The 26,083-nt window shown below is 47.3% G+C and overlaps 1 protein-coding gene across 1 annotated transcript in view; it reads right to left on the bottom strand.

Annotated features, from left to right (window-relative positions):
- Positions 1-26,083, bottom strand: part of TMEM132C (transmembrane protein 132C) — a 112,346-nt gene that overhangs the window by 24,647 nt on the left and 61,616 nt on the right. The window contains exon 3 of the mRNA XM_059485228.1: positions 11,749-11,932. Within this exon, the coding sequence (XP_059341211.1) occupies positions 11,749-11,932 (184 nt within the window). The remainder of the gene's footprint in view (positions 1-11,748; positions 11,933-26,083) is intronic.

The raw sequence follows: 26,083 nt of genomic DNA on the forward strand, positions 1-26,083 counted from the left end.
ATCATCTGTCACAGTGAGCATCCCTTGCAAAGGAAGAAGGGACTGGAGCACCTCATTGCTTGGTTCTGCCTGCAGGTGGTGACAGGCAAGGCTGGCACTGCCCAGGTCCCACTGACCCAGGGCCAGGGCCAGAGCTCTGGGCTCCACCCACGTTATTCTGACAGCAGGAGTTTTGTAATTGTGAACAAAAATAAAATCCTATCAGCATTCCATGTGAAAACGCCAGAAATGGTTCTGGCCAGCAGGGAAGCAGCAATGGGCACACCCTGGGTTAGGACCTTTCCCAAAGGGACAAATCCTGAGAAATTCTGCTGTAAATTCTGCTGGGAATGCCCCTCGTGCAGAGCTGATGGGAAAGGAATCATCCTGGCAGCCAGGGCAGCGTTCTGTCCCTGCTGAGGGGGACAGCAGCCCTTGGCTCATCTCCAGCTCTGGAGCCAGGGGGAACAAAGAGCCCCAACAGCCAGCAGGTCCAGAGAGGCAGGAACACAGAACCCAGAACCACAGAGACACAGAACACAGAACCAGAGAACCCAGAACCACAGAACCACAGAACACCAGAACCCAGAACCCCAAAATCCAGAACCCCGAAATCCAGAACCACAGAACCCCAGAACCCCAAAATCCAGAACCCCAGAACCCCAAAATCCAGAACCAGAGAACCCCGAAATCCAGACCCACAGAACCTCAGAACCCCAAATCCAGAACCACAGAACCACAGAATCACAGAACCCCAGAACCCCAAAATCTAGAACCACAGAACCCCAGAACCCAGAACCCCAAAATCCAGAACCACAGAACCACAGAACCCCAAATCCAGAACCACAGAACCACAGAACCCCAAAATCCAGAACCACAGAACCACGATGCCTCTGAAGCTCCTGTCACTTCTTCCACGTCTGAACAACTGAGAATCAAATTCAGATTTCTTTTAACAAATTGGTTTCAGAAGTAAATATTTACTTCACTGTGTTTGTTATACTAACTTTATCATATGCAGTTCATAAAACCAATTCAAAACTTAATTTTGGAGCTGTATGAGTTTGCCACAGGCACTGAGACTAACCAGGAAATCTTATTTCCTCTCCCTTGTGAAATAAGGATCTAAGCACTTGCATTAATATTTCTACCAGTGAAGTTCCCCTGCCTGAATGTGAATTCATTATTTCTCTAAAAGCAGCCCCATCCTGGCTCCATGTGCCAGTGCTGAGCAGAGACTGAGATTTTCTGCAGCAAGAGCACCCAGATCAGCTGAACCCCAGCACACCTGGGGGAACTCCTGAGGATTCTCTGCCTTGCTGGAGCTGGGGCACCCAATCCCACCAGGAACAGCTCAAATATTAAATAATCAAATAAAATTAAATATGGAAAAACCAACTATTGCACCAAAGCTGCTTTCTGCTGAGTGAACAGCCATGCCAGGGTTCAGTGGCCAGTCTGCATTTGCAAAGAGAGATGGCATTTCCTGCTGGATGGAGGAAGGGTCTGGAACTGGAAAGGACTTCAAAGGAAACAATTCTGGAACCCATTAAAACTTAACAAAAACCTTTCAGGACAACTGCAGGAGATGGGAAACAGAACCCCACATTTCATCTTCCTGTAAGCACTTAAAATACAGAATAAGCACATAAAAGTGACTGGAGAAGATGGGAAGCAGAATTCTACATTTTAATTCTCCAAGCATATACATCAACTAAAAAAAAAAAAAATCCAGATTTTTTTAGAAGATGCTTATCTGTAAGAAACTACCTGCTAATCTTTGTGCCACTTCAGTCCTGACTTTCAATATTTAACTAAATTGACTCAGAAATGAAAGCACTTACATAGGAAACATTATCTAGAGAGAAAAAATTGTAGTTATGGCTGGAAATGTGAGTGATTACCTGAGATATTCCAACTCCAGCACCACAACTGGCTCTTTTTAGCATAGGAAATGGGGACAGATGAAAATGAGTGAAGTGGCAGGTTAAAAGCCCTTATTTTGAGCCCAACACACTTGAGAACCATTGCTGCTGCTGTTTCAGAGCACTGCTGCTCATGGACCCAAGTACACTTGCAGGTACTTCTGAGCACACTTACACTTGATAAAACAAGCAGTAAATTGTCCTAAGTTCTCTTGAAAACATTTATGCAGGGCATGAATTAAACACATTTAATTTCTGGCAGATGTATGAAAACACCTGCATCATGTAGCCATACACAGAATTTTCATCTGCTGAGCACCCTCAGACAAGTGCTTGGGAAACTGAGTGGAGGAAACACATGAAGAGCATTGACTTGAGGGTGTGAGGGTGATCCGAGCTCTGCCACTGAGCTGAAGGAATTTTAAATGCTTCATGCACTTCAAGGATGAGGTCCCAAGGACAATTTCTTGTTTTAAAGAACTGGGGGGATACAGGGATGGTTTTTATGGCTGCTGTGGAGGTTGTGAACTTGTTTTATTTGGGTAGATTAATATGCCATGGATTAATAACGAGCTGCTTTCTCCTTCTCACAGACAGAGCTCATGTCCTGCAAGCCCCTGAACTCCTCAGTTCTTGGCTGTGCACTTGCTGAAGTCTGGGGATGTCAGAGCCTCATTCAAACCACAGTGGAAGTGAAGCAGGCAGCTTCTGCTTCAGTATTTCACTTTCATTTACCCTGGTTTGAAATCAGCAAGAGGAATTTTCTACTTGCTCCTTTCTTATTCTGGCTGTACAGTTTTAATTTTTGATAAGCAAAATCTGTAACAAAAACACCACAAACTCTTTAAAAAGTGGCCATAAAAATGCAGAAAATAGTCATTATTATTTCCTATCCTTGTACCTAGATTATTTTTCCTTTTCAAATAATTTATTGATTCCACTGACTTCACAGCAGCAAAGCACACAGAGGGCAGGAACAAGATTATTGCATTAATGGGAGCAGATACTGTACAGACATCAGGAACTCACTGTGGTTAAAAAGATGAGAGAGTGACACAGGAAAATCAAATTATTGATCAGACACACGTCTGATAGACTGGTGGGCCTTATAGAAACCAAACCTGGCATATATCTAGAAGGAGGAAAATTAAATATATACAGTATGTATAACCACAGATGCAATTATTTCCCCCCTCCTCAAGCAGAAACAAGTTTTACCTTCGGGGGCTGCTTGTCCAGACCCTGCTGGAGGCTCCTGGCTAAGAAGCATCCTTGAAAGGGGCTGCTCTGATCGTTGTGTAAGTCAGGGATATGACAGACCAAGGGACCAAAGCCATTTGTTTAAGGCACATTTTCTGTGTTAGTGTGACCTGGAGCAATCCCAGTGACCATTAACTTTATCTGAGCATCTCACAGCAACTTCCAGCTGAAAGAGGCTTGAAAAAAGATCAGTGTGCTTGAGAGCTTGGCCTTTTTTCCAGCTCTATTGGATGGCCTAATAAAAGACATCACCTCTAGCCACAAAGCTGGCTCCACTTATGGAATTACTCTGATTTTTACTCCTCAGGGCTGGGATTGCCCTGGCAGTGCTGGAGCTGGGGAGGCAGACCAGCATCCATGTTTAAGCAGGGAATTTTCCTTCCCACAGAAGCAGAATGATGTTGTACAGAATGATGCTGTACAGAATGATGCTGTCAGCCAAACCTTGCTCAGGAAATCCATGTCCATGCCCATTGCAGAGATGAGTTAACTGCAGTGGGCCCGAGCCACAGGGCCAGGAGAGGCAGAGCCCAGTGCAGACAGACATGTGGCTCCCACCCCGCCAGACAATTCCTATTTTTGCTGTCAGAGCTCCCAGGGCTCAATGAGCAGCCCGTAATTGGGATGAGGTAAGGGCAGCGAGGAGGAATGTCTGAGTCTGGAATTTATTTACTCCCACTGCAGGCTGGTTCCTGCAGCTCGCAGGCAGCCTTACAGCATACGCCTGAGGGTACCTGTGCCAGCTGGCAGCTCCTCCCAGCCCTGCTTTTCCACACTTCCAATTGACATTTTGTCCCAGCTCCAGAGGGAGGCTCCTCTGCTGGCCCCACCAAGCAGCAAGCTGTGTAAAACTCCCCAAAAAAAGGCCCAGAGGAGCCTGGACACAGCGATGCCGAGGAGCCAGGGCTGAGACGGACGGCTCTGCTCTCTGCTGCTGACATCATCTGAGCAGCAGGAGGCTCCTGCCTTCTGTCAGCTCCCCAAAAGCAGAGCTCAAGAGCACAGAGGTTACAGCAAGCCTGGCCCTCGGCCAGCCCAGCGCTGCTGCAGAGCACAAGGGAAGGGAGCTCACCTTTAAATCACACAGAGGTGATTTCTGCCCGCACGCTGTTCCCCCAAGCTACGTCCTGGTAAAGCCTGGTTTATGCAAATGGAAATAAAAGTGTTGTGCCAGGGTAAAAAATGTCCACATTACAGAAGGAAAGGAGATGAAGTGGCTCTCCCTGGCACGGCATGCTGAGAGGGGAGCTCAGTAATGAAGCTCAAGGCTTGAGCTGCAAGCAGCAGTTTGGGGGTAGGAGGTGTAAATAAATGTGCAATTCTGCAGAGCCATGAGTATGTGAGCACATTACGGGGTGCACTAACACTCTGCTGTGCCTCTCAATGCTGAATTTACAGCTAATGCTTCCCTCTGTCATTTCCTCAAACTTCCCAGTGAACTTGAGTTATTTTTGCACTTCTTTAGTTTAAGCAAAGCACTCATTGCACAGGCTCCAAAGGACACAGAGCTCTGCTCCTACAGACCTTGGGGAGCAGAGCACAGCACAGTCACTCCTCTGGCACTGACACAGCATTCAACAGTCACCTCCTGCAATTAATAAAACTGCACTGTTGCTATTTTTCACTAATAGAGGATTTCCAAAAGCAAATTACAGCCATAAATTACATCATTACAGCCTCTATTATTGTTCTGTGGAGTAACAAATCTTGCAGAAAGACAATCAGCTCTGCTAGAGGAAAAAAAATACAGAGGACAAATCAGATGACTGGGACCTGATTAAAATTAATGTCAGTGGTACTTTTTTTCCATTTGCCTGCTGAAATTCCCTCTCTCACCAGCATGCTGGTGGTCATGCCATGGTGCTGGAGCATTAAATATTAGGCATGATTTGTTTCTGAGGGGAAAGTCCAGCGTTTGTGTGGATTCTCTTTGCAGTTTAACCGGGGACTAAGGACACCCCACAGCAATGGGGCCGTAAGGGCTGGGCTGGGATTCCCTCAGCACATGGGATCACATGGAGAGCTGGGGCATGTTTTAACGGGGTTTTTGGTGAGGTTTGGTGAGGTTCTGGTAGCCCTCTGGTTCTGGGGTTATGGATGAATCCAATGCCATCCCCACTGGCGCTCCCCTTGAGCAGAGGAGAGCCAGAAGCAGAGTGAGCTCTGTCCTCCGCACTGTGCTCAGCCCTGCCCTGGTTCCTCTGCCTCATCTCCCTCAAGCACAAGCAGCGAGTTTGAAGTGCAGATTGTGAGTGAATTCCATGACAAACATCCCCAGTGATGAGCATCTGTCTGGATAATGAACTGTAAACTGAGAGCAGGGCACGGCAAACATGAGCCGGAGCAAATTGAAGGTGAAAAGTTCCCGGGTTTTCAAGGTGTGGGGGCAGTTCATTAAAACACTAAATCTTATAAAAGTCATGGTGATGCTTTAACCCCATGATCCCTCATTACATCCCATTAGAGTGAGGCATTTTCTGGTGTCTCCATCGTTCCACTGTCCAAGCTGGAACACCTCAGAGATCATAAATTACAGTTCAGCCTGAACAATGCACACTTCTGCTAAGCAAACATTTAAACATTTCACCTGCTGGAGGAGAGTGAGGCCTCCCCCAGAAATACCAGAACTCTCTTTACAGATCAAAATCATCATCGGAAGCTGCCAATGAAGAGAAATCCCTTCTGGTTTTGTGTATGGGTCACAGCTATCCCACCTCAGCTCAGCTGGCTGAGACACTGCTCTGTTTGCAGCTGCCACTTCCTGGGAGTGACAGCATGAGGAGCTGCAGGCCATTTACCCTCCAGGGAAACCCACAAAAAATAAAATAAAATAAAATAAAATGAAATAAAATAAAATGAAATAAAATAAAATAAAATAAAATAAAATAAAATAATTAAAAAATAAAATAAAATAATTAAAAATAAAACAAAATAAAAATAAAAATAAAATAAAAATATAAAATAAAAAAAATAAAATAAAATAAAATAAAATAAAATAAAATAAAATAAAATAAAATAAAATAAAATAAAATAAAATAAAATAAAATAAAATAAAATAAAATAATAAAATAATGTTTGCTGTCTGGAGTTAGTTTGGACAGTGGATGTGCATTTACCAGTTAAGTCCAGACAATCACCTCCTAGCTACAGCTAATGAGAGAGCTGACTTGAGGGAGAGCTGGTGCATTATTCCAGAGGAGAAGGCACCACCCAGCCATGGCGGCTGCTGGGTGCCATTCCCTGTCCCGCACAAGCCATGCCACGCTCTCCCAGCTGTTTCCTGCTCCCAGCCCTGGCAGCAGCAGCAGCAGCTCCGTGCCCAGCCGTGCAGCCGGAGCAGCCCCTGCTGCAGCGCTGGCCATGGCTGAGCTCTGCAAAGCCTGAACTGCCCCGCACAGGCTGCAGCTCGATCAGCGCTGAGGAACCCCCCTGCCTTCCGCTCCAGCTCTCTGCCAGCTGCAAACATCTGCCAGCAGCGGCCTCTGGAGCTGCCCTGCCCCTGCTGGCAGTGCCCCCTGCCCTCCTCCATCTGCTCTGGGCCGGGCACAGTCCTGAGCAGCTCCAGCACCAGGGCCAGCCCCGGAGAGTCCTCCTGAGCGCAGCTCGCTCTGCTGGCACGTGCGGCAGCCGCAATATTGCCTCTGTGGCTGTGTTAACCAGCCCGAATTGAAATCAGCTGTCACTTCAAATATTCGCTGCTGTCTAAGATGTCTTCTTCTGGTGGGGCAGTACCACACTTAAAGCTGAACCACCACTTCAAACAACCCCCAAAATACACCACAAGACAACACAGCCTCCAGATTTCACACATTACACAGTGCAGTGCCAGGAGTTGACCCAAGTGTCCCCCTGGCAGCTCTGCTGTCCCTCGTTTCCCTTTCAGGAGCTCAGTTCCACTTGACCCAGCCCCTGACTTGGATCAGCTGGGCTCACACAGAATTCTCCAGAGGTTTCTGACTCTCCTCTTCCAGGGGAGCATTCTGGTATCCGCACATCCAGCAGCCAGTAATTTATTTTGTGTCTCCCTGCACATTCTTGTTGTTCTGCAATGATTTGTTTGCTTAGCAGGCTTTGCCTCCTGTCAAGACTAAGAAGCATCTATTAAGCCTCACATTAACATTTCTCAGAGATCTTTAAAAATCTGGAAGTTAGCTGGCCCCACCTCTCCTCAGCATCTTAAAAATCCCAAAGTAATTCATCCCACAGCACTGTCAGACTGGAGATACTCAAGAGGAAATTGCACATACTCATAGAAAATGGTATTCAGCTTGGACCAATGGAAATACTCATTGCAGCCAGCTGGGACAGCCTTACTGATCCATTCTCATTTTCTGCAAAGGTAGGGCTCAATGTGACTGTACAAAGCAGGAATGCAGTAAAAGGAGGGAAGCAGAAGCTGGAGGCAAAGTGTAAGGGCTGTAGAAATGATCTCTGGGACTTAAAAAGGCAGAGTTAAATTGAGTAATTTTGGGTTCTTTATGCTGTCTGCACCTTCTGACCAATTTGAGATCAATGAACAACAGTTTGCCCATGTTCTGCTTTTGTTTCCTGATGGGCAGGCAGCACAAAAAGCCAATTCTCTCCAGATAAGGTGAATCAATCAGCACTGCAGGTCCCAGTCCCTGTGTGACACAGTGCTTTGCACTGGCAGGTGCAGAGCCCTCAGCTGATATCAACAATTTATGCACAATTAGTTCAATTCCATCCCCCCAAACCTGAAGGAAGCAATGCTGTCCTTTAGAGCAGCCTGCACTGGGGGAGGCACAGGAGCATCTCTGTGTGTCCCTTCTCACCAGGGCATTGGGACTCTGCTCTTCCACACTAACTCTGAAATCTCCTGACTTCAGGTTCTGCTCAGGGCTGCAGAGCTGATCCAAGCTGTCCCAGTCAGCACTATTAATAGAATAGCTCCATTTTGCATAAAATAAATTTCCTAAGCTCCCAGTATTTATTTCATGTGAGTCATAACTGAATTATCTGAGACAATACCTGTCAGCTGAAAAGTCTGACACGTGGATGATCTGTTTGTTCATTTGTTTGTTTGTGATAAGCAAATCAGGAAATGGATTTTTCCTTCTGGAAAGCTCCTCTGTGCCTGTTGTCTCCACTTCACCAAAGAGTGAAAGATGAACCAGAGTGAGAATTCTGCACTTGTGTGCCCTTGAACTAGATAGAGCTTTATGGTGTGAACTCACACACTGTGCAGGGATGAAAACTCTATTTATTCAGGTCCATATTTTAAAATGGTATTGCAGGGACTTCATTACAATGAAATACCTTAAAAAATCATTCCCTTAAGGAACAGCAGATACAAATGTGTATATAAAACAACAGTGCTTTGGGAGCTAAGGTTTTGATCAGCTCTGTTTTAATGGAAAGCCAGTTAACAAGCACACATAAAACTGTCCAAAAGTGGTTTTGGCTGAGTCACAGCTCTGCAGTGGGTGCTGCAGCAGGAGCACCAACACTGTGAGTTCAGAATGCACAGAAACACACAAACCAAGCACCATGAGCAAAAGGCACACGAGGAACTGCAGTGCCTGATGAGCAGCTGAGAGTCTCAGCCACACACTGAGGCTGGCACTGCCAGGGTACTGTGTGTGCACACTGGAGACTGGACCAAGCAGAGCTCACAGGATGTTCTTCCACAGGGGAAGGATTCAGTTTGTACTAGGGTGCATCAGCTCCCATCAGCAGATGGATCTGCTGATTTACCCTACCCCTTGCTCCACTGAGCCAAGCCCTACCAGGCTATTTTAAAATTTCAGGTTCAGTTCTTGCTGACAATGTCAATTCTTTAATCTCTTTCAGAACGCCATAGCAACAGTTGCACTAATCTTTTGAAGACCACTTGGTTTTCATCTTACAACTCTTTCTGTAATGTAATCAGGCACAGGGCAATAAAAGATACATGATCTTTCTTGCTTCATAAGTTTGGAATGGCTCACAGGAGACCAGCTCTAGTCCATGGGTCAGAGCAGCCTTTATCCAAGTTCCACCCAAAGCAGAGAGAAGTTTGCTCAGAGACTTTGCAGGTGTCCCTCAGAGCAGGGCAGGACCTGAGCAGCCCCACAGCTGGGACACTGCAGTGTCCTTGAGCAGCTCCTTCTCCTGCTCACTTTTAAAAATGTGCAGTGACAGCTTTGACTCCGCATGTCTGCAGCTCTACCCCGGAACTCTCCATGCTTAAATCAACAAAACCTCCTTTCCCCAGAGGAGCACAAACCCCACTTGCTGCTCAACGCTGAGATGTCGTTCCTGGACACAGCCTGTGCTGCTGCTGTGCTGGGCAGGGCAGACGCAGACTGTGAGCTGCCTCCTGTGCTTGCAGGGACTCCTGGGCTGAGCAGGAGCTGCCAGGTAATCAGCTCAGCTGGACATTAATGCCTGCACCAAGGGAGCACCCTGGCTGGGTGTGCAGGCTTAGCTGAGAGAGAAGTGAAATTCCCTTTATCTACAACATCCTGCCAGTAAAGCCAGTTGTGCTCTGCTGCTCCATCCAGCTGCATTCTGTTAACACAGTGTATTTTGGCTCTGGCTAAGTGCTATCACAAGGCACAGCAATGAGATAAACACAAGAAAGCTTTGTAGGGAGAGAGGTTTAATGATTTCATTGTTTGAACCCTCTGTTTGAACCCACAGTGCCCACTGGCAATCTGTTGGGAATAAAGGATCTTGCCTTACATGATTTATTCAACACTAAACTCGTCCTTTTAGACCTCCAGTTCTTACAGGAACCCTCGCAGGCGGATGAATTTTAATGCAGGACAGACACAAGTCTGCAAGAACGCTGTATGCAAGAGCAGAGGCATCACACCCTGACAGGAGATATCAGAATCTCCATTCCCTCAGATATGGAACACAGAGAGAAGCTGATGAATTCTTTCATGAAAAGAGCAAGAAGACACAAAGTCTGCCAGCAGACACATGTCTGTTGTCTGGCAGTGGAAGGCATCTATCTCAAACTAAAATCTGACCACAAAAATTCTGCTTCATGCACGTTCTCCAGCCCTTAGAGGGCAGATGCTCCAATAAATACTCCCTGTTCAAGCTGACAGGTAATGAGGACAATTATTTCCCCCTCAGATCTGGAATGCAGTGCAGCCTTTCTGCTGACTTAACAGACTGTGGATCAGGAAATTGCTGGCCATGACCTCATTTGATGTGAGCAGCAGTTTCACTCTTCAAAGGGGAAGAATATATTGAAGACTGGGACTTCCAGGAAATAATACTCATCTAATTATCTGCTGAACATTGTTCAAAGAAAAGGCTGCCAGAATTGTGCCACCAAGATGATGCACTGGAGGGACAACATTCACAAGAAGCACAGAGCAATGTCTAACTCTTCTTCCAGATCCTGAGCAACAGAAAATAAAATGCCTGCCCAACAACAGCACAGCTGAAATGCTGGAGAATCCAGTGAAATTCCTTATTTTCCAAAAACACTGAGCAGGGAGAGCAGATTTTAACCCAAACCATTTACCCACAGGAAAGTCTGCATTTCATGATTCTTAAATATACTATTGAGGCTATTACTGTTTTCTATTTTTGACCTCAAACCAGAAGTTCCTACACTATTAGGTCATCAAGCAGAAGAATCAGTATCAGCCTCAGCCTACCAAGGACCAAGCAGCCTGGCCTTCAGCAGGAGGTCCTTGAGGCCCTAACGAGTTGCAAGTTCAAGGTAATGAGAAAAAACCTACTGGGTTTTGTGGGAAAAGCCAAGAAACTGAGGGTTTAAACATGAGGGAGATGGTTGAAGAGGCAGCATCCCTTCCTCTGAGAATCCTTTCCTCTTGGCATACTTCCCCTCTGAGCATCCCTTCCCTCTGAGCATCCCTTCCCTCTGAGCATCCCTTCCCTCTGAGCATCCCTTCCTTCTCAGCATCCCTTCCCTCTGAGCATCCTTCCCTCTGAGCATCCCTTCCTTCTCAGCATCCCTTCCCTTCCCTCTGAGCATCCCTTCCCTCTGAGCATCCCTTCCCTCTGAGCATCCCTTCCTTCTCAGCATCCCTTCCCTCTGAGCATCCCTTCCTTCTCAGCATCCCTTCCCTCTGAGCATCCCTTCCTTCTCAGCATCCCTTCCCTCTGAGCATCCCTTCCTTCTCAGCATCCCTTCCCTCTGAGCATCCCTTCCCTCTGAGCATCCCTTCCCTCTCAGCATCCCTTCCCTCTGAGCATCCCTTCCCTCTGAGCATCCCTTCCTCTCAGCATCCCTTCCCTGTGAGCATCCCTTCCTCTGAAAATCCTTTCCTCTGAGCATCCCTTCCCTCTCATCATCCCTCTCCTGTGGGGGCAGTGCAGCACCTGGGTGCTGTGCCCAGGGTGAGGATGGTTCCTGTTCTGTGGGGTCAGTGTAGGGTGCTGTGCCCAGGGTGAGGATGGTTCCTGTTCTGTGGGGTCAGTGTAGGGTGCTGTGCCCAGGGTGAGGATGGTTCCTGTTTTGTGGGGTCAGTGTAGGGTGCTGTGCCCAGGGTGAGGATGTTTCCAGAGGCAGTGGCAGGGCAGGGAGCACTCCCTGCTGAGGCTGAGGCTGGCCCTGCCTGCTCAGCACGGGTGGGCACGGGCTGGGAGGGGCTCTTACCATGGCCAGGGGCACGATGCCCACCAGGTCCTTCTGGCAGATGAAGATCTCGGCCAGGGCGGGCTCGGAGGAGCCGTGCTGGGGGTACTCCACCTGCCAGCTGATGGGCTGCGTGCCCGACAGGCTGCTGAAGCTGGCGATCTCAAACTCCAGCTGCACGACCTCGTGGAACAGGCTGGTGCTCCTGGGGACAGCAAACAGAGCCGTTACTGGGGTGCAGGGCTGCTGAGGGGAGCCAGCTATTCTCTGCAAGCTCAGATGTTTATTCAGCACTTCTACAGGACTTTATCCAATCTACAACTGCCTCAGAGCACACAAACTGGACTTATCCAAAATTACCAAAGCTTCTGCTATGGGCACTGTGGAGGGATGGAATCCAGGTTATTGTAACCCACTTATTCCATTCCAAGTTCTGTTTGATTTTTCAAATATGTTTCATACTCCGAGTTGGATCTGAACTCTGATAAACCAAAGTTAAGGCCAGTGCAGCTCATGCAGGCTGAGGAGCCCAGAATTGCTGCAGCCAAAAAGAAAACCAAGGTTTCTTGAAGATGCCCACCACCAAAACCACAGAAATCCGCAGCAATCAGTGCTGAGGATCACAATCAGAAGCTCAGTGTAACCAGTGTGGCAAAGCCATTAAACAATTAACAGGATTAAATGAAAAAAATGACAATTTTAGTCTAACCTTAGAGGTGCTCTCTGGAAATTAAAATCTCAGGCAGCTGAGATGAAATAAAGAAAAAAGCTGTGGCAGGTAAAATATACCACAAACTCACTAAGCAAATTTGAAAAACAAATATGAAAAGACATGCTGGAAACATTTCTCCTCATATTAAATTCTGTAACTACACCAGAAATAATAAGAATATATGAAAGACATTTGCTGGACTAGCTGCTGGCTTAATTAAAAATTAAAAAAAAAGTTGAAATCCTCTTCATTAGAAATTATCCATTAAATTCCCTGGAGCTGTCCAAATGCCTTCCCACAGTGTTAATACTCCACTGAAAATTCCTGCAACCCAACCCCAGCTGAAATGATTTGAAAATGAAGGGAATGACAGGTAACTTCCCAGCTCAGTAACCCAGTGCCAGCCTCATCACACCTTTGCCTGCATTCATCACGTAACAGCTCCCATTTTTCCTCTCTTTTTTACATACAATACATGAAGGCCCGTTTCTGAGAAAACCCATCAAGAACCGATCGTGTACAAAGCACTTACATTCTCAAGTGCTAGACTGCCTTTCTCCCTCTGAACGGAAATCACCGTTTTCTGCTACTTAAGACATATTCTGTGCTTTAGTTTGCATGATTACTTTGAAAGCAAATGGTTCCCCTGATAATTATTATTTTGATTATGGGTTTTCATTTGGATGGCTCCCTCTGAAAAGTCTTAATACTACCTAATGCTTGAAATTTATTTCCTTGCTGTTTTCTTGCTGTGTCAAAAGAGAGACATTGAGCACGTTTGTGACAGTGGCACATTTCCTGCCTGCATTCAGAGAGTGATTTTGGGCAGTGATGTGATGGGTGGATGGGTTTAGCAATTCATAACTCAAGCCCAGCCTATTGCCACTTGAAGAGCTCCTACTAAATAAATCTCACAGCCTGTAAATAGGAGGCAGCTGCAGTGACTGGGGTTTGCACTCTTCTGGGACAGCTCCAGGTGAACACACACTGCAGGAATTTGGTCATTTATGTGCACACATGAGCACAGGTGAACACACACTGCAGGAATTTGGTCATTTATGTGCACACATGAGCACAGGTGAACACACACTGCAGGAATTTGGTCATTTATGTGCACACATGAGCACAGGTGAACACACACTGCAGGAATTTGGTCATTTATGTGCACACATGAGCACAGGTGAACACACACTGCAGGAATTTGGTCATTTATGTGCACACATGAGCACAGGTGAACACACACTGCAGGAATTTGGTCATTTATGTGCACACATGAGCACATGCAAGGAGACCTGAATCACCTGAGCTGCAGTGTGCATTTGGCTGCTACAGGCACCACTGTGCCCCAGATTAATGACACCTGAAATGACATTATTTGCACCATTTCTAGTTCTGATTCTTAGTAACTGGCAGAGAAAAAGTTTTTCCATGTGATTGACCATCCCAGTGCTTTCACTCCCACCAAATGGAGAATAAATCTTTGCACACATCAGAGCTGCTCCAAGAGCTAATGAACTCCAGGAAAGGTCTGTAGATGAAGAAGTTTGCCTGCATTTCCCCAAAGATCCTCTGCAATCTTTCCAACACAAGCCCCACAGCTCTGCTGGCAGCTCCAGAGAGCTGCAGGAGGGACCCTGCAGGTGGGGAGGAGCTCATTCCCAGCCAGCCCTGACTCCCAAACCTCCTCTCCCTTCCCCGAGTGCCCCAGCCCTGCTCCAGGACTCGGGAGGGGCTGGGGACACTCTCAGGCCATTGGAAGGCTGGCACAGGTAAGGACCAGATCTGGGTTTTGCCAAATCTTTTTGGTCCTGGTGTCACTGGCCAGCACAGCACTGGGTTCTGGAATGGCTTTCAGCATCCGAACACCATCCTGCACCCGAGGCCTGGTTTGGTGAGTTATTCTGGGACAGAAATCATTGTTATCACCTTTCACAAAACACCTCCAAGCTGGCATTTCCAGTTCTCCCCAGCACTGGTATCACTGAGCTCTCCTGGCCAGGTGTCCCCTGGCCCATGACAAAGACAGGCTGCTTTAGTGGTGGAGGGCCATAAAAATGGTACCAAAATCCATCTACAGTTCCCTGATTAATGCTAAAGTATTTTTTTCTGTAAAACACGAGATACAAAAAACGTCAAAAAATGTGCATGGTGCAAGACAAAACTTTTCTTGGTGCTGTTCCAGGCTGACCTGCACCAACATCCCAGCTCCTGCATCTGTGAGAGACGCTCCCCCCACAGCACAGCAGCCTTGGTGCAATGTCACACCATCATCGCTTTCCTCCTTCCCTCTCCTCACAGAGCAAACAGAGGCGAGCAACAGCTGGGAAAGCATCCACTTGAAAACAAATCTGCCTTCAGAGATGTGTAATGGCTGAGGAAGAAATGCTTCTCCTGAAGCACATTTAATGTTCAGAGCTTGTTCACTGACTGAAACAGCAGTTCCTTAATATCCAGCATTTAGGAGTGCTCAGCAGCCGGAACAGCAAGTAATTATAAAACTTTTTTAAAGTACACAGCACGCAGTGATTGCAAATGAAGCTTCCTCAAGGAAGAGCTTCCAAGGAATCGCTCCAGGGTGGATAGATGAGTCTAATTTGATTGGATTGAGAGCTCCCCCGGGCCAGGTCGCTCCTTGGATGTGTTTGAATTTCCAGAAATGCGGATCATTCATGGCCAGAGTGCAGCACGTGCTGCCACGGGGGACTGGGGGCTCCTCTGCGTGTGCTGAGCAGCCCTGGCAGGGTGGGTGTGGGCAGGAGGCACCAGCAGCAGCTGAAGGCACAGCTCCTCCCTGCTGGGGCATGGCCATGTGAGGAGATGCTGAGGAGGTGCTGAGGAGATGCTGATGCTCACAGCTGAGCCTGCAGGTCAGGGATGGGGGAATGCACTCCTGGCAGGGGCTGGCAGCAAATGCTGCCCCAGGAGAATGGGCACAGAGCCCCTGCATGCCTCTGAGCAGCACAGTTTTGGGAAAAGGAGGTGGAATGGAAATGTTCTGTTAATGGAAAGATAATAAAAGATGCATAAAAAGCAAAAGAGAAGTGAAAATGCCATGAAAGTTGCCAGCTGCTGCCAGCTGTGTGGGCAGCACACACCCTTGGGAGATCAGCAGTGCTAACTGCACCAGCATTTTTGGTTTTAGAAGATTTTTGAGTATGATATTAAGCATTCCTTTGCAAGTACTTATTGATCATTCAAACCTTCAGTGAAAAAAGAAATATTTCTCCCTAAGAAACATTTACCCTTGGAAGAAGATTTTCCTTCTATCCACATGCGGGACTGGCTCTATCCAAAGCTGTACTTAATTTAATGCAGGGGATTTAAAACCTGGTACTGTGGGTGTACAACCCAGCCAAGCTCACACTGAGGGTAATGCCACAGACACTGAACACAAAATGGATTCTGCTTCTTTCTCCAGACTCTCAGGGGTCTGGAAAACGGGGAGCAATGGGAAACCTGCCCAGGGCTGAGCTGAGGCCAGGATCAGTGACCACTGAGCCCAGCATCAGTGACCAGGCCTGTTCTGCACAGGTTTCCCAGGGCAGGGGGCAGAGGATGACCAAGGAAAGCACCCAGAGAGCTCAGCTGCTGCCAGGGCCATCAGCAGACAGAAATCTTTGCTGCGTGCCCATCTGCAGGTGTGGCCCAGCAGTCTCTGATGAGAGATTTCACAGTGCTGGGTTATTGCTCCAAGTAATAGAGCAGTTTCCACTCTTAAATGAGTGAATCTGAGCACTGCTACAGGCTAAATCAATAATTTCGATTTATTACAGTGACTCTCAAAAGAGAAATTTCAAAAAGCCTAGATTAAAAACATTTTTTAGCCATCCTTTATTCCAATAGATTTTTACAGAAAGTGCCCAGGGATCCGAGAATACTTCGACCTGCTGGAAATTCAGCAACTCCTTTCGTCTCTAATGCTCTCCAGTTCTGACAGTGACATCTTAATGCAAGATCAGCACTTAGCAAGTGACATAAAAAATGGAGAGGAGCACAAAGCCCAGCATCCCCCAGTTACAGTGCACATCTGACTCTTCACCAAAGGGATGGATTGAAACGTTCTCACCATGTGCAGGGACAAAGCCACCAGAGACTCAGGGCTTGTGTTCCTGCCATCCTCCATCTCCTGCTCTCCTGCACCCTTTCCCAACCACATCTGCTCATGGGATTTCTGTAGGGAACACACCCTGGGCCAGGCTGAGCCACAACAACTGAAGGAAAATTAATGGTACAGAATTAGAACTGGAGCTGGGAGAGTGTGAGTGAAGGTGGCTTTAAAGATCATGGAATGGTTTGGGGGGAAAGGATTCTAAAAATCACTGAGTTCCACCCTCCTTACACCAGACCTGGCTGCTGCACCACTGCCCACCTGAAACACTTCTTCACATGGAGCACAAATGCTTAAATTAAGTTTCTTTCAGCAAATCCTTAATAAAAGTTGTTCCAAAGCAAACCCCCTCAACAAACTGGGGGAAGGATGTGGTAATTACAGAGTAATGCTAACTACTGGAGACAAAATGCAGCTAAAATATCTGATTTTGCAGTATTAACCTAGCTTTTACCTTTAAACCATAAAAACCAGCAGAGGATAACGAAAAGGATGATCTATTTTGACATTAACAGAGAGGAAGACATAATTTCATGGAAATCTAAGACATTAAAAGTGCTATGAAGTTCTCCAAAGGAAAGTATCCAAGGTACACCTGTGCAAACTCTTGATCACCACAACATAATATCCGTGTGTATCCTCAGGAGGATGATATAATGCTGCACTTGATTTCTTTGTACAGCCCAGATCAGAGTTAGATTACTTAATAAGGTTTCTTGGCTTTCTTGTCATAAACTGTGATATAAAACATTGCTTTTTGATTAAGGTGTTTGGACCAGGACAGGAAATCTCATTTCACTTCCCAGCTCTTTCCACAGCATCCTTGAACAACCTCAGGCAAGACATGAAGACACAGATCCTTGCAGCTACAATAAAATCAATAGGCATTAGGCATTTAGAAACCCCTGGTGCCTGTCTGCCTCACCTGAACGTGGCACCTCTGCCATGAGCCCAGGATCCAGCTGCCTTCAGCCTCAGCAGGGCTGGGAGAGGCTGAAGAGCACTCCTGGTTCAGAGCTGCCATGTGGGAGGGCAGTTCTCAGCTAATAAATGTGCACTGCCTGCACAGAGAGAGCCTAGGGTGTGATATTCCTGTGCCTTTATTTCCCAGGGGAACAAGGTGAGGAATAATTTATTCTGCCAGTCTCACAAAAACAACAACCCAGTGCCTGAATTCGCTGTCCAAGCCTTGCCTACAGATGCTAATGTCGGTGATGTTCCACTGAGAGCAAACAGCAAAAGCCATGTTGCTAACTGGAGTACAGAAAGCAGAAATGCTCCTCTCCTGGACAGGCAGGAAGCTGAACAAGACAGGCCCTGAAGGAGGGAGACCTGACTGGGGAGCACAATAAATCCCCAATCCCTTCCTCCGATGCAGAGCAGGTTTCAGAGTCACTAATCACCGACAAAGGCTGCACTGAGGACAGCAGGCTCATCAGTCTTCTCTGATCCTACACCACACGAGGCACAGGGCAGATGAGATTGATTTCTCCCTGTTCCCAGAGGAACCAGGTGTGCAAGGCTCTGCCCCAGCCTGGAGCAGGCTGTGTGCAAACACAGCTCCTGAGCTGCCACCATCTCCCACCACCGCTGCACTCCCCACTCCCTCTGCTCCAGGTACAGGCTGCTCACGTCTTCATTACAATGGCACGGAACAAAATCCACAGGCAGATTGGTCAAGGCATCACTTCCACAGTGATTCATCACCTCCCCTGCCTCTGAGGACATTTTCTACTTGGTATTCACTCAGGGCTGGAACCTCTCCAGCAGCAGCAGCAGTGAGCAGCATTTCCCTCTTAGGGGACAGCAAATGTGCAAGCACTGAAAAGCTTCCAAGGGACAGCACTGGAGAGGAGACCCCGAGCAGGTATTTTCAGAGACTCACTCCAAACCCAGGGCTTTCAAAGGGAAAAGAGGAGGCAGAATCTTCTCATCATCAGCCCTAGATTTCATGGCTCTTGCAGCTTGATAGATGCAGCAAGATGAGATCAAATACTCCAAAGGGGTTTTATCATTCCCATTTAATTGCTGACTTTAACAGCTTGGGAGCAGCCAGTGAAACATTTTCAGAGGCAGGAGAACACCTTTGACATAGCAGTCTAGATAAGACATTTTCTGGGACAAATATCTTGCACATGTGTTTTACTCCATTTAGAAGCAGCAGTACCCCTGGAAATGATGTAAACTGCAATTATTAAATCCATTTGTGGACAGGCTCAGTCTCCACCTTCAGCCCAGTGAAGATGGAGACTGAGCCTGTCCACAAATGGATTTTGGCAGCTGCTGAGCAGTTGATTTCTGTCCCAGCTGGGCCCTGGCCTGTGGCAGAGCTGTGCCCCAGGTGACACAGTGACCACAGGCAGGGACACAGGGACCACAGGCAGGGACACAGGGACCACAGGCAGGGACACAGCCCCGCTGCTGCCTGCTGGGCTCCTGTGCAAGTCACAGCACCAGACACTCACCCTGAAACTAACTGAAATGAACCAGATGGCAAGAAAAATCCCATTTAGATGTAGCTGAGTGTGCAGATCACATGTGGGATATGCACATCTCATTTACAAGTCAGGCGAATTCAGATTCCAGCTCCTGTAGTTCTTACTGGGTTGGGTTTTTTACTGCTCTGCCACCGTATTGGTGTTTGGCTCTGTTTAAAACTCCAAAAATATTTGTGCATAAAGGTCCCCATTCTCTCTCAACAGAGAATCTGCCTGCTGCAAAAACACCTACCAAGTCAACCATCCACCAGGCATGTTAAGCTGATATAATATCTGCATTTCCCAGAGGCAACGGATTAAAGAATGCACACATTTAATGCCTTAGTAAGGAGAATAACAGCCTGGAAGTGATGGATTTTGTGGTGAAACAACTAAGAAAGTAACACTCAGGTGAACTGAAGTAGTTTTTCACACTTGGACAAAGTGCCTGAGCAAGGAAAATCAATTTTGTGGGTGCCAGCCCCAGGCTCCCCCTTGGACACCAGTGCAGCTTTCCAAGCTCCCCCTGCCAGGGGCTGTTTCTGAGCAGAAGCAATGATCACAACTGCTGTAGCAGTGACTGAACAGAGCTCCAGCTCAGCTGCACAGCTTCCCTGGGTGTTTGTGAAGCTGCCTGGACAGAGAGAAAAAGACCTTGAAATGAGCTGTGTCCTCTGAGAAATAAACCCAACAGCTGCAATTTCACCACACAGCAAACCCAGTTTGTGTGCAGCCCCTTGGACTGGGAGCTGCAGGGAATTGAATAATGCTGTGTTCAGCCCAAAGCTGGAGAATACCAGTCTGGGGAAGGTGCAGAAGAAGTTTTCTTTCTAGGAAGTCAATATAGTTTTGCAAGCTTCACTAAGGAGCCCTCTGCAGCCTGAGTGTATTCCTCTCCCCCAGTCTCAGGTATCTCCTGTCTCAGACCATATTTTTCCCCTTATTTGTATTTGTATGATGTCTTTTAGCCCTACTCTTTTGTTATAAATTCTCTTCAATGATGTGTGCTGCTCACATGGTCTCTCCCATGCTGAAGTCACAAGTAGGTGAAGCAGAAACCCAAACCAGTCTGAGGAAAACACTGAGCAGCAGCAGTGGGATAAATCCTGAGCTCATGGAACTCCCTGTAAATGGGAATGGCCCCAGTGAAAACTGGGAGGGCCAGGTCAGCAGAACGAGATGGGTTTTAAGCTCCCTTCCAGCCCAGGCCGTTCCATGATTCTACAATTCCCTGTCTGCTTTCTCTGTCTTTTTTCCTTCTTATGAATGTTTAAAACAAAGGAGAATGAGCTGGTGCTAGTGAATGTCCTGGGGAAATCAGACAAAAACGTGGCCAACTTCAGGCTGCAGTTATAAACCAGCTCTTATTCAAATTTACAAAAACCACAGACCCTGGGGCTTTCAGTAGCTGCAGTTCTGCAAGTCTGATGGACAAACCTTTATTTTACAGTTCATAAAGCAAAGCTTAACAACGCTGCCTTCCTAATGCCGTCCAAAGCTCTTGCTCATTGTAAATTTAAAAAGAAGCTTATTGAAAGTGGAACCAGCATAAATACTGGAGGTAGATCCATTACATTTCATGATACAGTTATCTGGTGGTAGCTTACTCCTGCTCAAGGATAATAAAAGGGAAAATGTCCCCATGACATTCAGTGGCAGAAATGTCATTGCTGAAGTGCCAATGATGTGCAATTAACATTTTTAAGGATTCATTTAAAGGGATATTGTCACGGCTGATAGATCTGAGATCACACCAACTATCTGCCTTTGGATTTCTGCCTAATTCAGCTGCTCACTAGCAATCTCACCCTCTCACTTCTGGATATTTATATTTTCCTTTCTCCTTACGTCTACTGCATTGAGGGTGCTATAAAAATTGGATCATTTTATAGGTTTATCTTTTTATGTTTTATCATTCAAGGCCAGGCTGGATGGGACCTGGAGGAACTGGTCTGATGGAAGGTGTCCCTGCCCATGTTAAGGGTTTGGAATTGGATGATCTTTAAGGTCACTTCCAACCCAAACCATTCTAGGATTCTCTGACTTCTCCCCCACTCCATCACTAATGTTGTATCACAATTTGAGTTGCTACCCAAAAAAGTTTTCCTTTTTTCAATGTTCTGCTTTCCACAAACAAGTTGTAATTTTCACAATGAAAAATACTTTGTTTTTCAGAGAAAACTAAGTTGTGGGGCAAAAGCTGTTTGGTGTTAGTGTGGATTAACAAAGAAGTCACTGTGCATTGTGAATGAAGGCACTGTCAGGAGCAGGGTGGGGATCCAGGTCTGGACTCTGTTCATGAGGAGAAGTGCTGGGTCTTTGTTCCATGGCATTTGTATCCAACTGCTGTTTAACAGAATGGAAAGGCAGGGAAATACAGAGGGTATCTGCTATAGCAGAAAATCTGTCTGTCAGCAAGATGTCCATCAAAGTTTGCAGGAGACTGCAGCTGCTCCTGGAGATCTCTCTGGCTGTGTGAGTGTTTGTGCCCCTGCCCCGAGCTGGGGGTGCCAGGGCTCTCCAGGCAGGCTGCAGACACTCCTGCCTGCTGCCAGCACACAGAGAGAACGTGTCCCCAGCACCTCAACGAGACAGCTGGAGGGACACGAGCCTAATGGTGGATGGCCTGGGAGGAAAGCAAGTGCCTCTCACTGCCACAGCACCTGCAGATAAAGAGCAGCTCTGAAGTGATGCCCTGACATCTGTGCCTTGTCCACATCTGCCCTTCCCCTACAGCACCTCAATTAGACAATTGCCATGTCTCATTTGTTGGGAAACTTCCGTTTCAAATGCGCTAAATCAGGCAAAGCAAGGAAACACAATGGCTTGGATGGGGCTTGTGAGAGATGTGCTTTCCAGAGGTGACTTTCCATTGTTAGGAAAACAATTTCATCTTCTCCTGGCCCCCAGGAAGAGGGCAGGAGTGCTACGGGGAACCACAGGCTCCATGATATCAGAATTCTCTGTAAACAGCAGCAAGACTTCTATTGCAGAAAGTAATAAACAAGAGCCTAGCACAGAATCCCTCCACGCAGCACACAATTACACATTGCCTCACTGCCCAGAGCAAAGATTTCTAACTCTGCTGTGATTTTTTTTCCAAGCAATCATTGCTGCCTTTTTATGCCCTTCTTTCTATGCCTTTCTGCACTAGATGAGTCAAAACAGGTTTCTATGTAATTATACAAATGACATTTAGGGGACACTGTCCAAAAAAAAAAAAAAAAAGAAGAAAAAAGATTCTAAAGAACACAAGCTTTCCCTTTGTTATTGAAATCTTCAACAATATGAGTCACCACTCCTGCACCTTGCTGCTTTTGAACTCTGATCCCAGGTGGGACTGCACTGATGGGAGTCCAGCTTCCCAAGGCTCTGGGGAAATACAGACCCAAAATCAGAAGCTCCTCTGGACCTTCCAGTTGCTTTTCCACCTTTGCCTGCATGGTAAGAAACTTTCTTACCCTTGTTAATGGTTCCTGCAGGAGAGCAGCAGCAGCAGCAGTGAGGGCACAGCTGTGTGAATATCATGTGAGAGACAATTCTCAAAGACAAGCACCCAGCACCTGTGAGCCCAGGCTGTCCCTGCTCCCACCTGAGCAGCCAGTGCCAAGCACAGCTGAGGGCACGGCAAACCCAGCAATGCTCTCACGGGTTCTGTTTGACACTGCAGCCTTGCAATGTGGAAACAAGGTTAAACAGGGGGAAGGGTGATGCCAGCCAACCAGATAGGGTGGTCTTGGAAATTACCAGCACCAAAAGAGAGGGGTTTGCCCCTCCCAGCCTCCTCCCAGCTCAGATCCTCCAGCTGGTCTAGTTTTCCTGGGGTAGCAGCCTGCCAGAGCCATTGGAAAAGGAGTGAATCAGGGACACTGTTGTTCCCCTCAGTGCGCAGCAAAGGATCCATCCTTCCTTAAAACACAGAAACCTGAGTGTGCAGCAAACCATTCATCCTTCCTTAAAACACAGAAACCTGAGTGTGCAACAACAATCCATCCTTCCTTTAAACACAGAAACCTGAGTGTGCAACAAACAATCCATCCTTCCTTTAAACACAGAAACCTGAGTGTGCAGGAACAATCCATCCTTCCTTAAAACACAGAAACCTGAGTGTGCAGGAACAACCCATTCTTCCTTTAAACACAGAGACCTGAGTGTGCAGCAACAACCCATGCAGTAAAAGCTGTGTCAAGCCTCTCCAAGGTCCTGGGCTGCTCAGTGAGTGCTGCTGCCCGTTCCCTGTGCCCGAGACAGCAGCACGGTGCCAGCCCCGAGCCACACTCCTGTGACACTTGGGGCCTGACCTTCCTTTGGCTGCAGTCACTGGTGGTTCTGCTCTTGATGTTGATGGCAGTGGGGCACTGCTCCAGTGTCACCTCTCCTGCACCCCCAGGGGCTCTCTCCAGCAGGCCTGTCAGCTTAGAGAAGGCAGGACAATTTGAAAGTATTTCCTGAAGCCCAAGGCAAAGCAGGAGATGACCTTTTCCACCAGCAGAGAGCTGCTCACAGGCGTCTATTGAATATTCCAGCAGCTCCGCGCTCTGCTCCCACAGATGGATGCCCTGGCTGCCTGGCAGGAGGGCTGGGTTCCCTTTGTGCTGTCCCTCTCCTCAGTGAGCTGGGCTCCCAGCGTGGCTCTGCTCTGCTGCACACCTTTGTTACAGCCCTGGGCTGTGCCCTCCCTGGGCACCTGGCAAAGGCCAGCGCAGGACACAGGAACTCTCTCTCTGCTCGGGGATTGTTCCACCAGAAACAGAAACTTCCCCTTCCAGATACTTCCACTCTGCTTAATGCAGAGGCAGAAGCTCGGCAGGGCAGTGTGACCCCGGGAGCTGAACCTGCAGCAGTGCCCAGCTCTGCTGCTCTGGGCAGGGTGAGCGTGGCACACACAGCCCTGGCAAACCCAGGGCACAAATCTCTGCAAACATCCTGCTGTGCCTGCCTGCAGAATGAACACTTTGCACCACAGACAGAGAGGATTCTCCCGCTCTGCAAGGGAGAATCTTCACAGCCTGTTACACATCCCTAACATGCTCACATCTACATGACATTCAATCAAAAAGCTTTTTGAAAATGGACAAATATTTTCTTAATAATTTTTAACAGCATTGCAAACTCTTCCAAGAATTACTTTTCACTAGGAAGTTGGCTGGTTTTTTTGCAGATAGGATATCTGTGCCATCCAGTTTTTCTATAAAGAGACTTGGCCTTTAGGACTAATTTAAAGGGTTTCCCAAAGCAGATGGAGCTTTTTGAATATAGAAAAAGGGATTTACAGGATTACTGAGCTCCAAGTATTCAAACATAAAGACAAAATTATGCCTAAGGCAAGTAAGAAATGTTCCAGGCTATCAGAGATTGTCTCTTCATCCTCAGCAGATGACATCTAGTGTAAATTGACATTATTTCCTGACATGAGTAGATTTTTATTCAATTATTCTTGTTGATGATGTGGTTCACAGATCACCAACAAGACACTAAATGTCTTGGTGAAGAGGACAGAGAAAGGGAAGAGAAAAACCAGAGAATGTCTAAACTGGCTGTATTAAATTACCACAGAGTACTCCCATGCTCTACCTGTGCCAGCAGACACAAAAAGGAGCTTCTGGAACCACTGATGTCATCTACTGGCAAGCACAAAACCTTCTGTGACACGCCAAGGGCTGAGGACATGGACCTTGTGAATGAATGAGTGCTCAGTGAGTGTGCAGGGGAAGTGACACAGACACAAACAGGCTGGACAGGCTGAATTTATCCAGCTGAGGTTGTACCTGCTCCCCTTCCCCACTGCACATCTCAGATCCTCCATCAGATTCACGTCACCCTCTGCTAGCCAGGCTCCTGCGACACTGAGCACAGAGCCTGGGTCCTTACAGGGGATTCACAGCACATCTTCTATGTAGTGATAAACAGGGAATCCACAGAAAATCTATTTACTGCTAAACTCTGTCCCTTGCTCGCTGCCCCCTGCTCTCTCCGCTCCCAAGCTCTGCAAACTGGGAGGAGCACGCAGCCCCATGAGCTGCTGGCCTCTGGAATATATATATATTTATATATCCTGTGGTGTTCAGAGCCTGTGTCAAAGCCCTTTGTGGGGCCATGAGGGGCTGCATGATCTCACTCCAGGCATTTGTCTTCCCTGGCCTCTATTAAGCCTGTCAGGAGAATTGGCTCAATGCAAGAAAAACAGGAGATCCTTAAAAAGGTATTGGCACATCTGAGCTGAACTTCCTCGGGTGAAGAAATTCTAAAAAAAAACCGGCTCTGCTGTGAACTTTGAAGTATCAATTTGCCAAAGAGGCAGTGATTTCCCTCTCTGAACAATGCTCTTTGTGGTGTGAAGCCTTGCAAGGCAAGTGCTGTGTGTCAGAAACATTTTTAGAGATATTGGTATGAAGGACTGGGTGATGCACAATGCTCCAGTAACAAATGAAGGCTGCCCAAACAGCTGCTCCCAGCAAGCTGAAGTTACAGTTTAGATCCTGCACTCTATTTATCAATATTTAAATTTCCAGCAGCGTTTCCTGACATTTATACCAAAAGAAACCTCTGCAAAAGGTCAGCACGGGACTCAGGTTTCATTCAGGGTGTGATCTGGCAAAAGAGCAGGTGCCTTTCACTCACACCTGCCTGATCATTCTGTGAGCTCACAAACAACAGGTCCTGACCCCTTCCCCAGGCCCAAAGACCATCCTGGGCGAAACTCCCCCTGCAGGGATCAGCACTTTAAATCTAACCCGCTCCAAAGCAGGCCTGAGCCACGGCTCAGACTTTGTCCAGCTGGTTTGCCTTCTTTATTTTCAATACTGGCACAAGAGAGCCCTAAGTGGTGCTTTACACTGAGACGGTTTCACCCAACAGGACGCTGCGAGCACACTCACACTGGACAAACAAGAACTGTGAAAGGATGTCTGTTAGCTCAGTGATTCACTGAAAACTGAGCTGTTCCAGATCCCAACACCCTGAGCCAGCCCCCAGCGCTGTGCCTGGATGGCAAGGGCAGCCCCTTCTCCCACACCCCCAAAAAGGGAGCACAGAAATGCGGGGCTGAGCTGAACTCCA

Source organism: Ammospiza nelsoni, chromosome 18 (assembly GCF_027579445.1).
Source record: "Ammospiza nelsoni isolate bAmmNel1 chromosome 18, bAmmNel1.pri, whole genome shotgun sequence".
Classification (NCBI taxonomy): Eukaryota; Metazoa; Chordata; class Aves; order Passeriformes; family Passerellidae; genus Ammospiza; species Ammospiza nelsoni.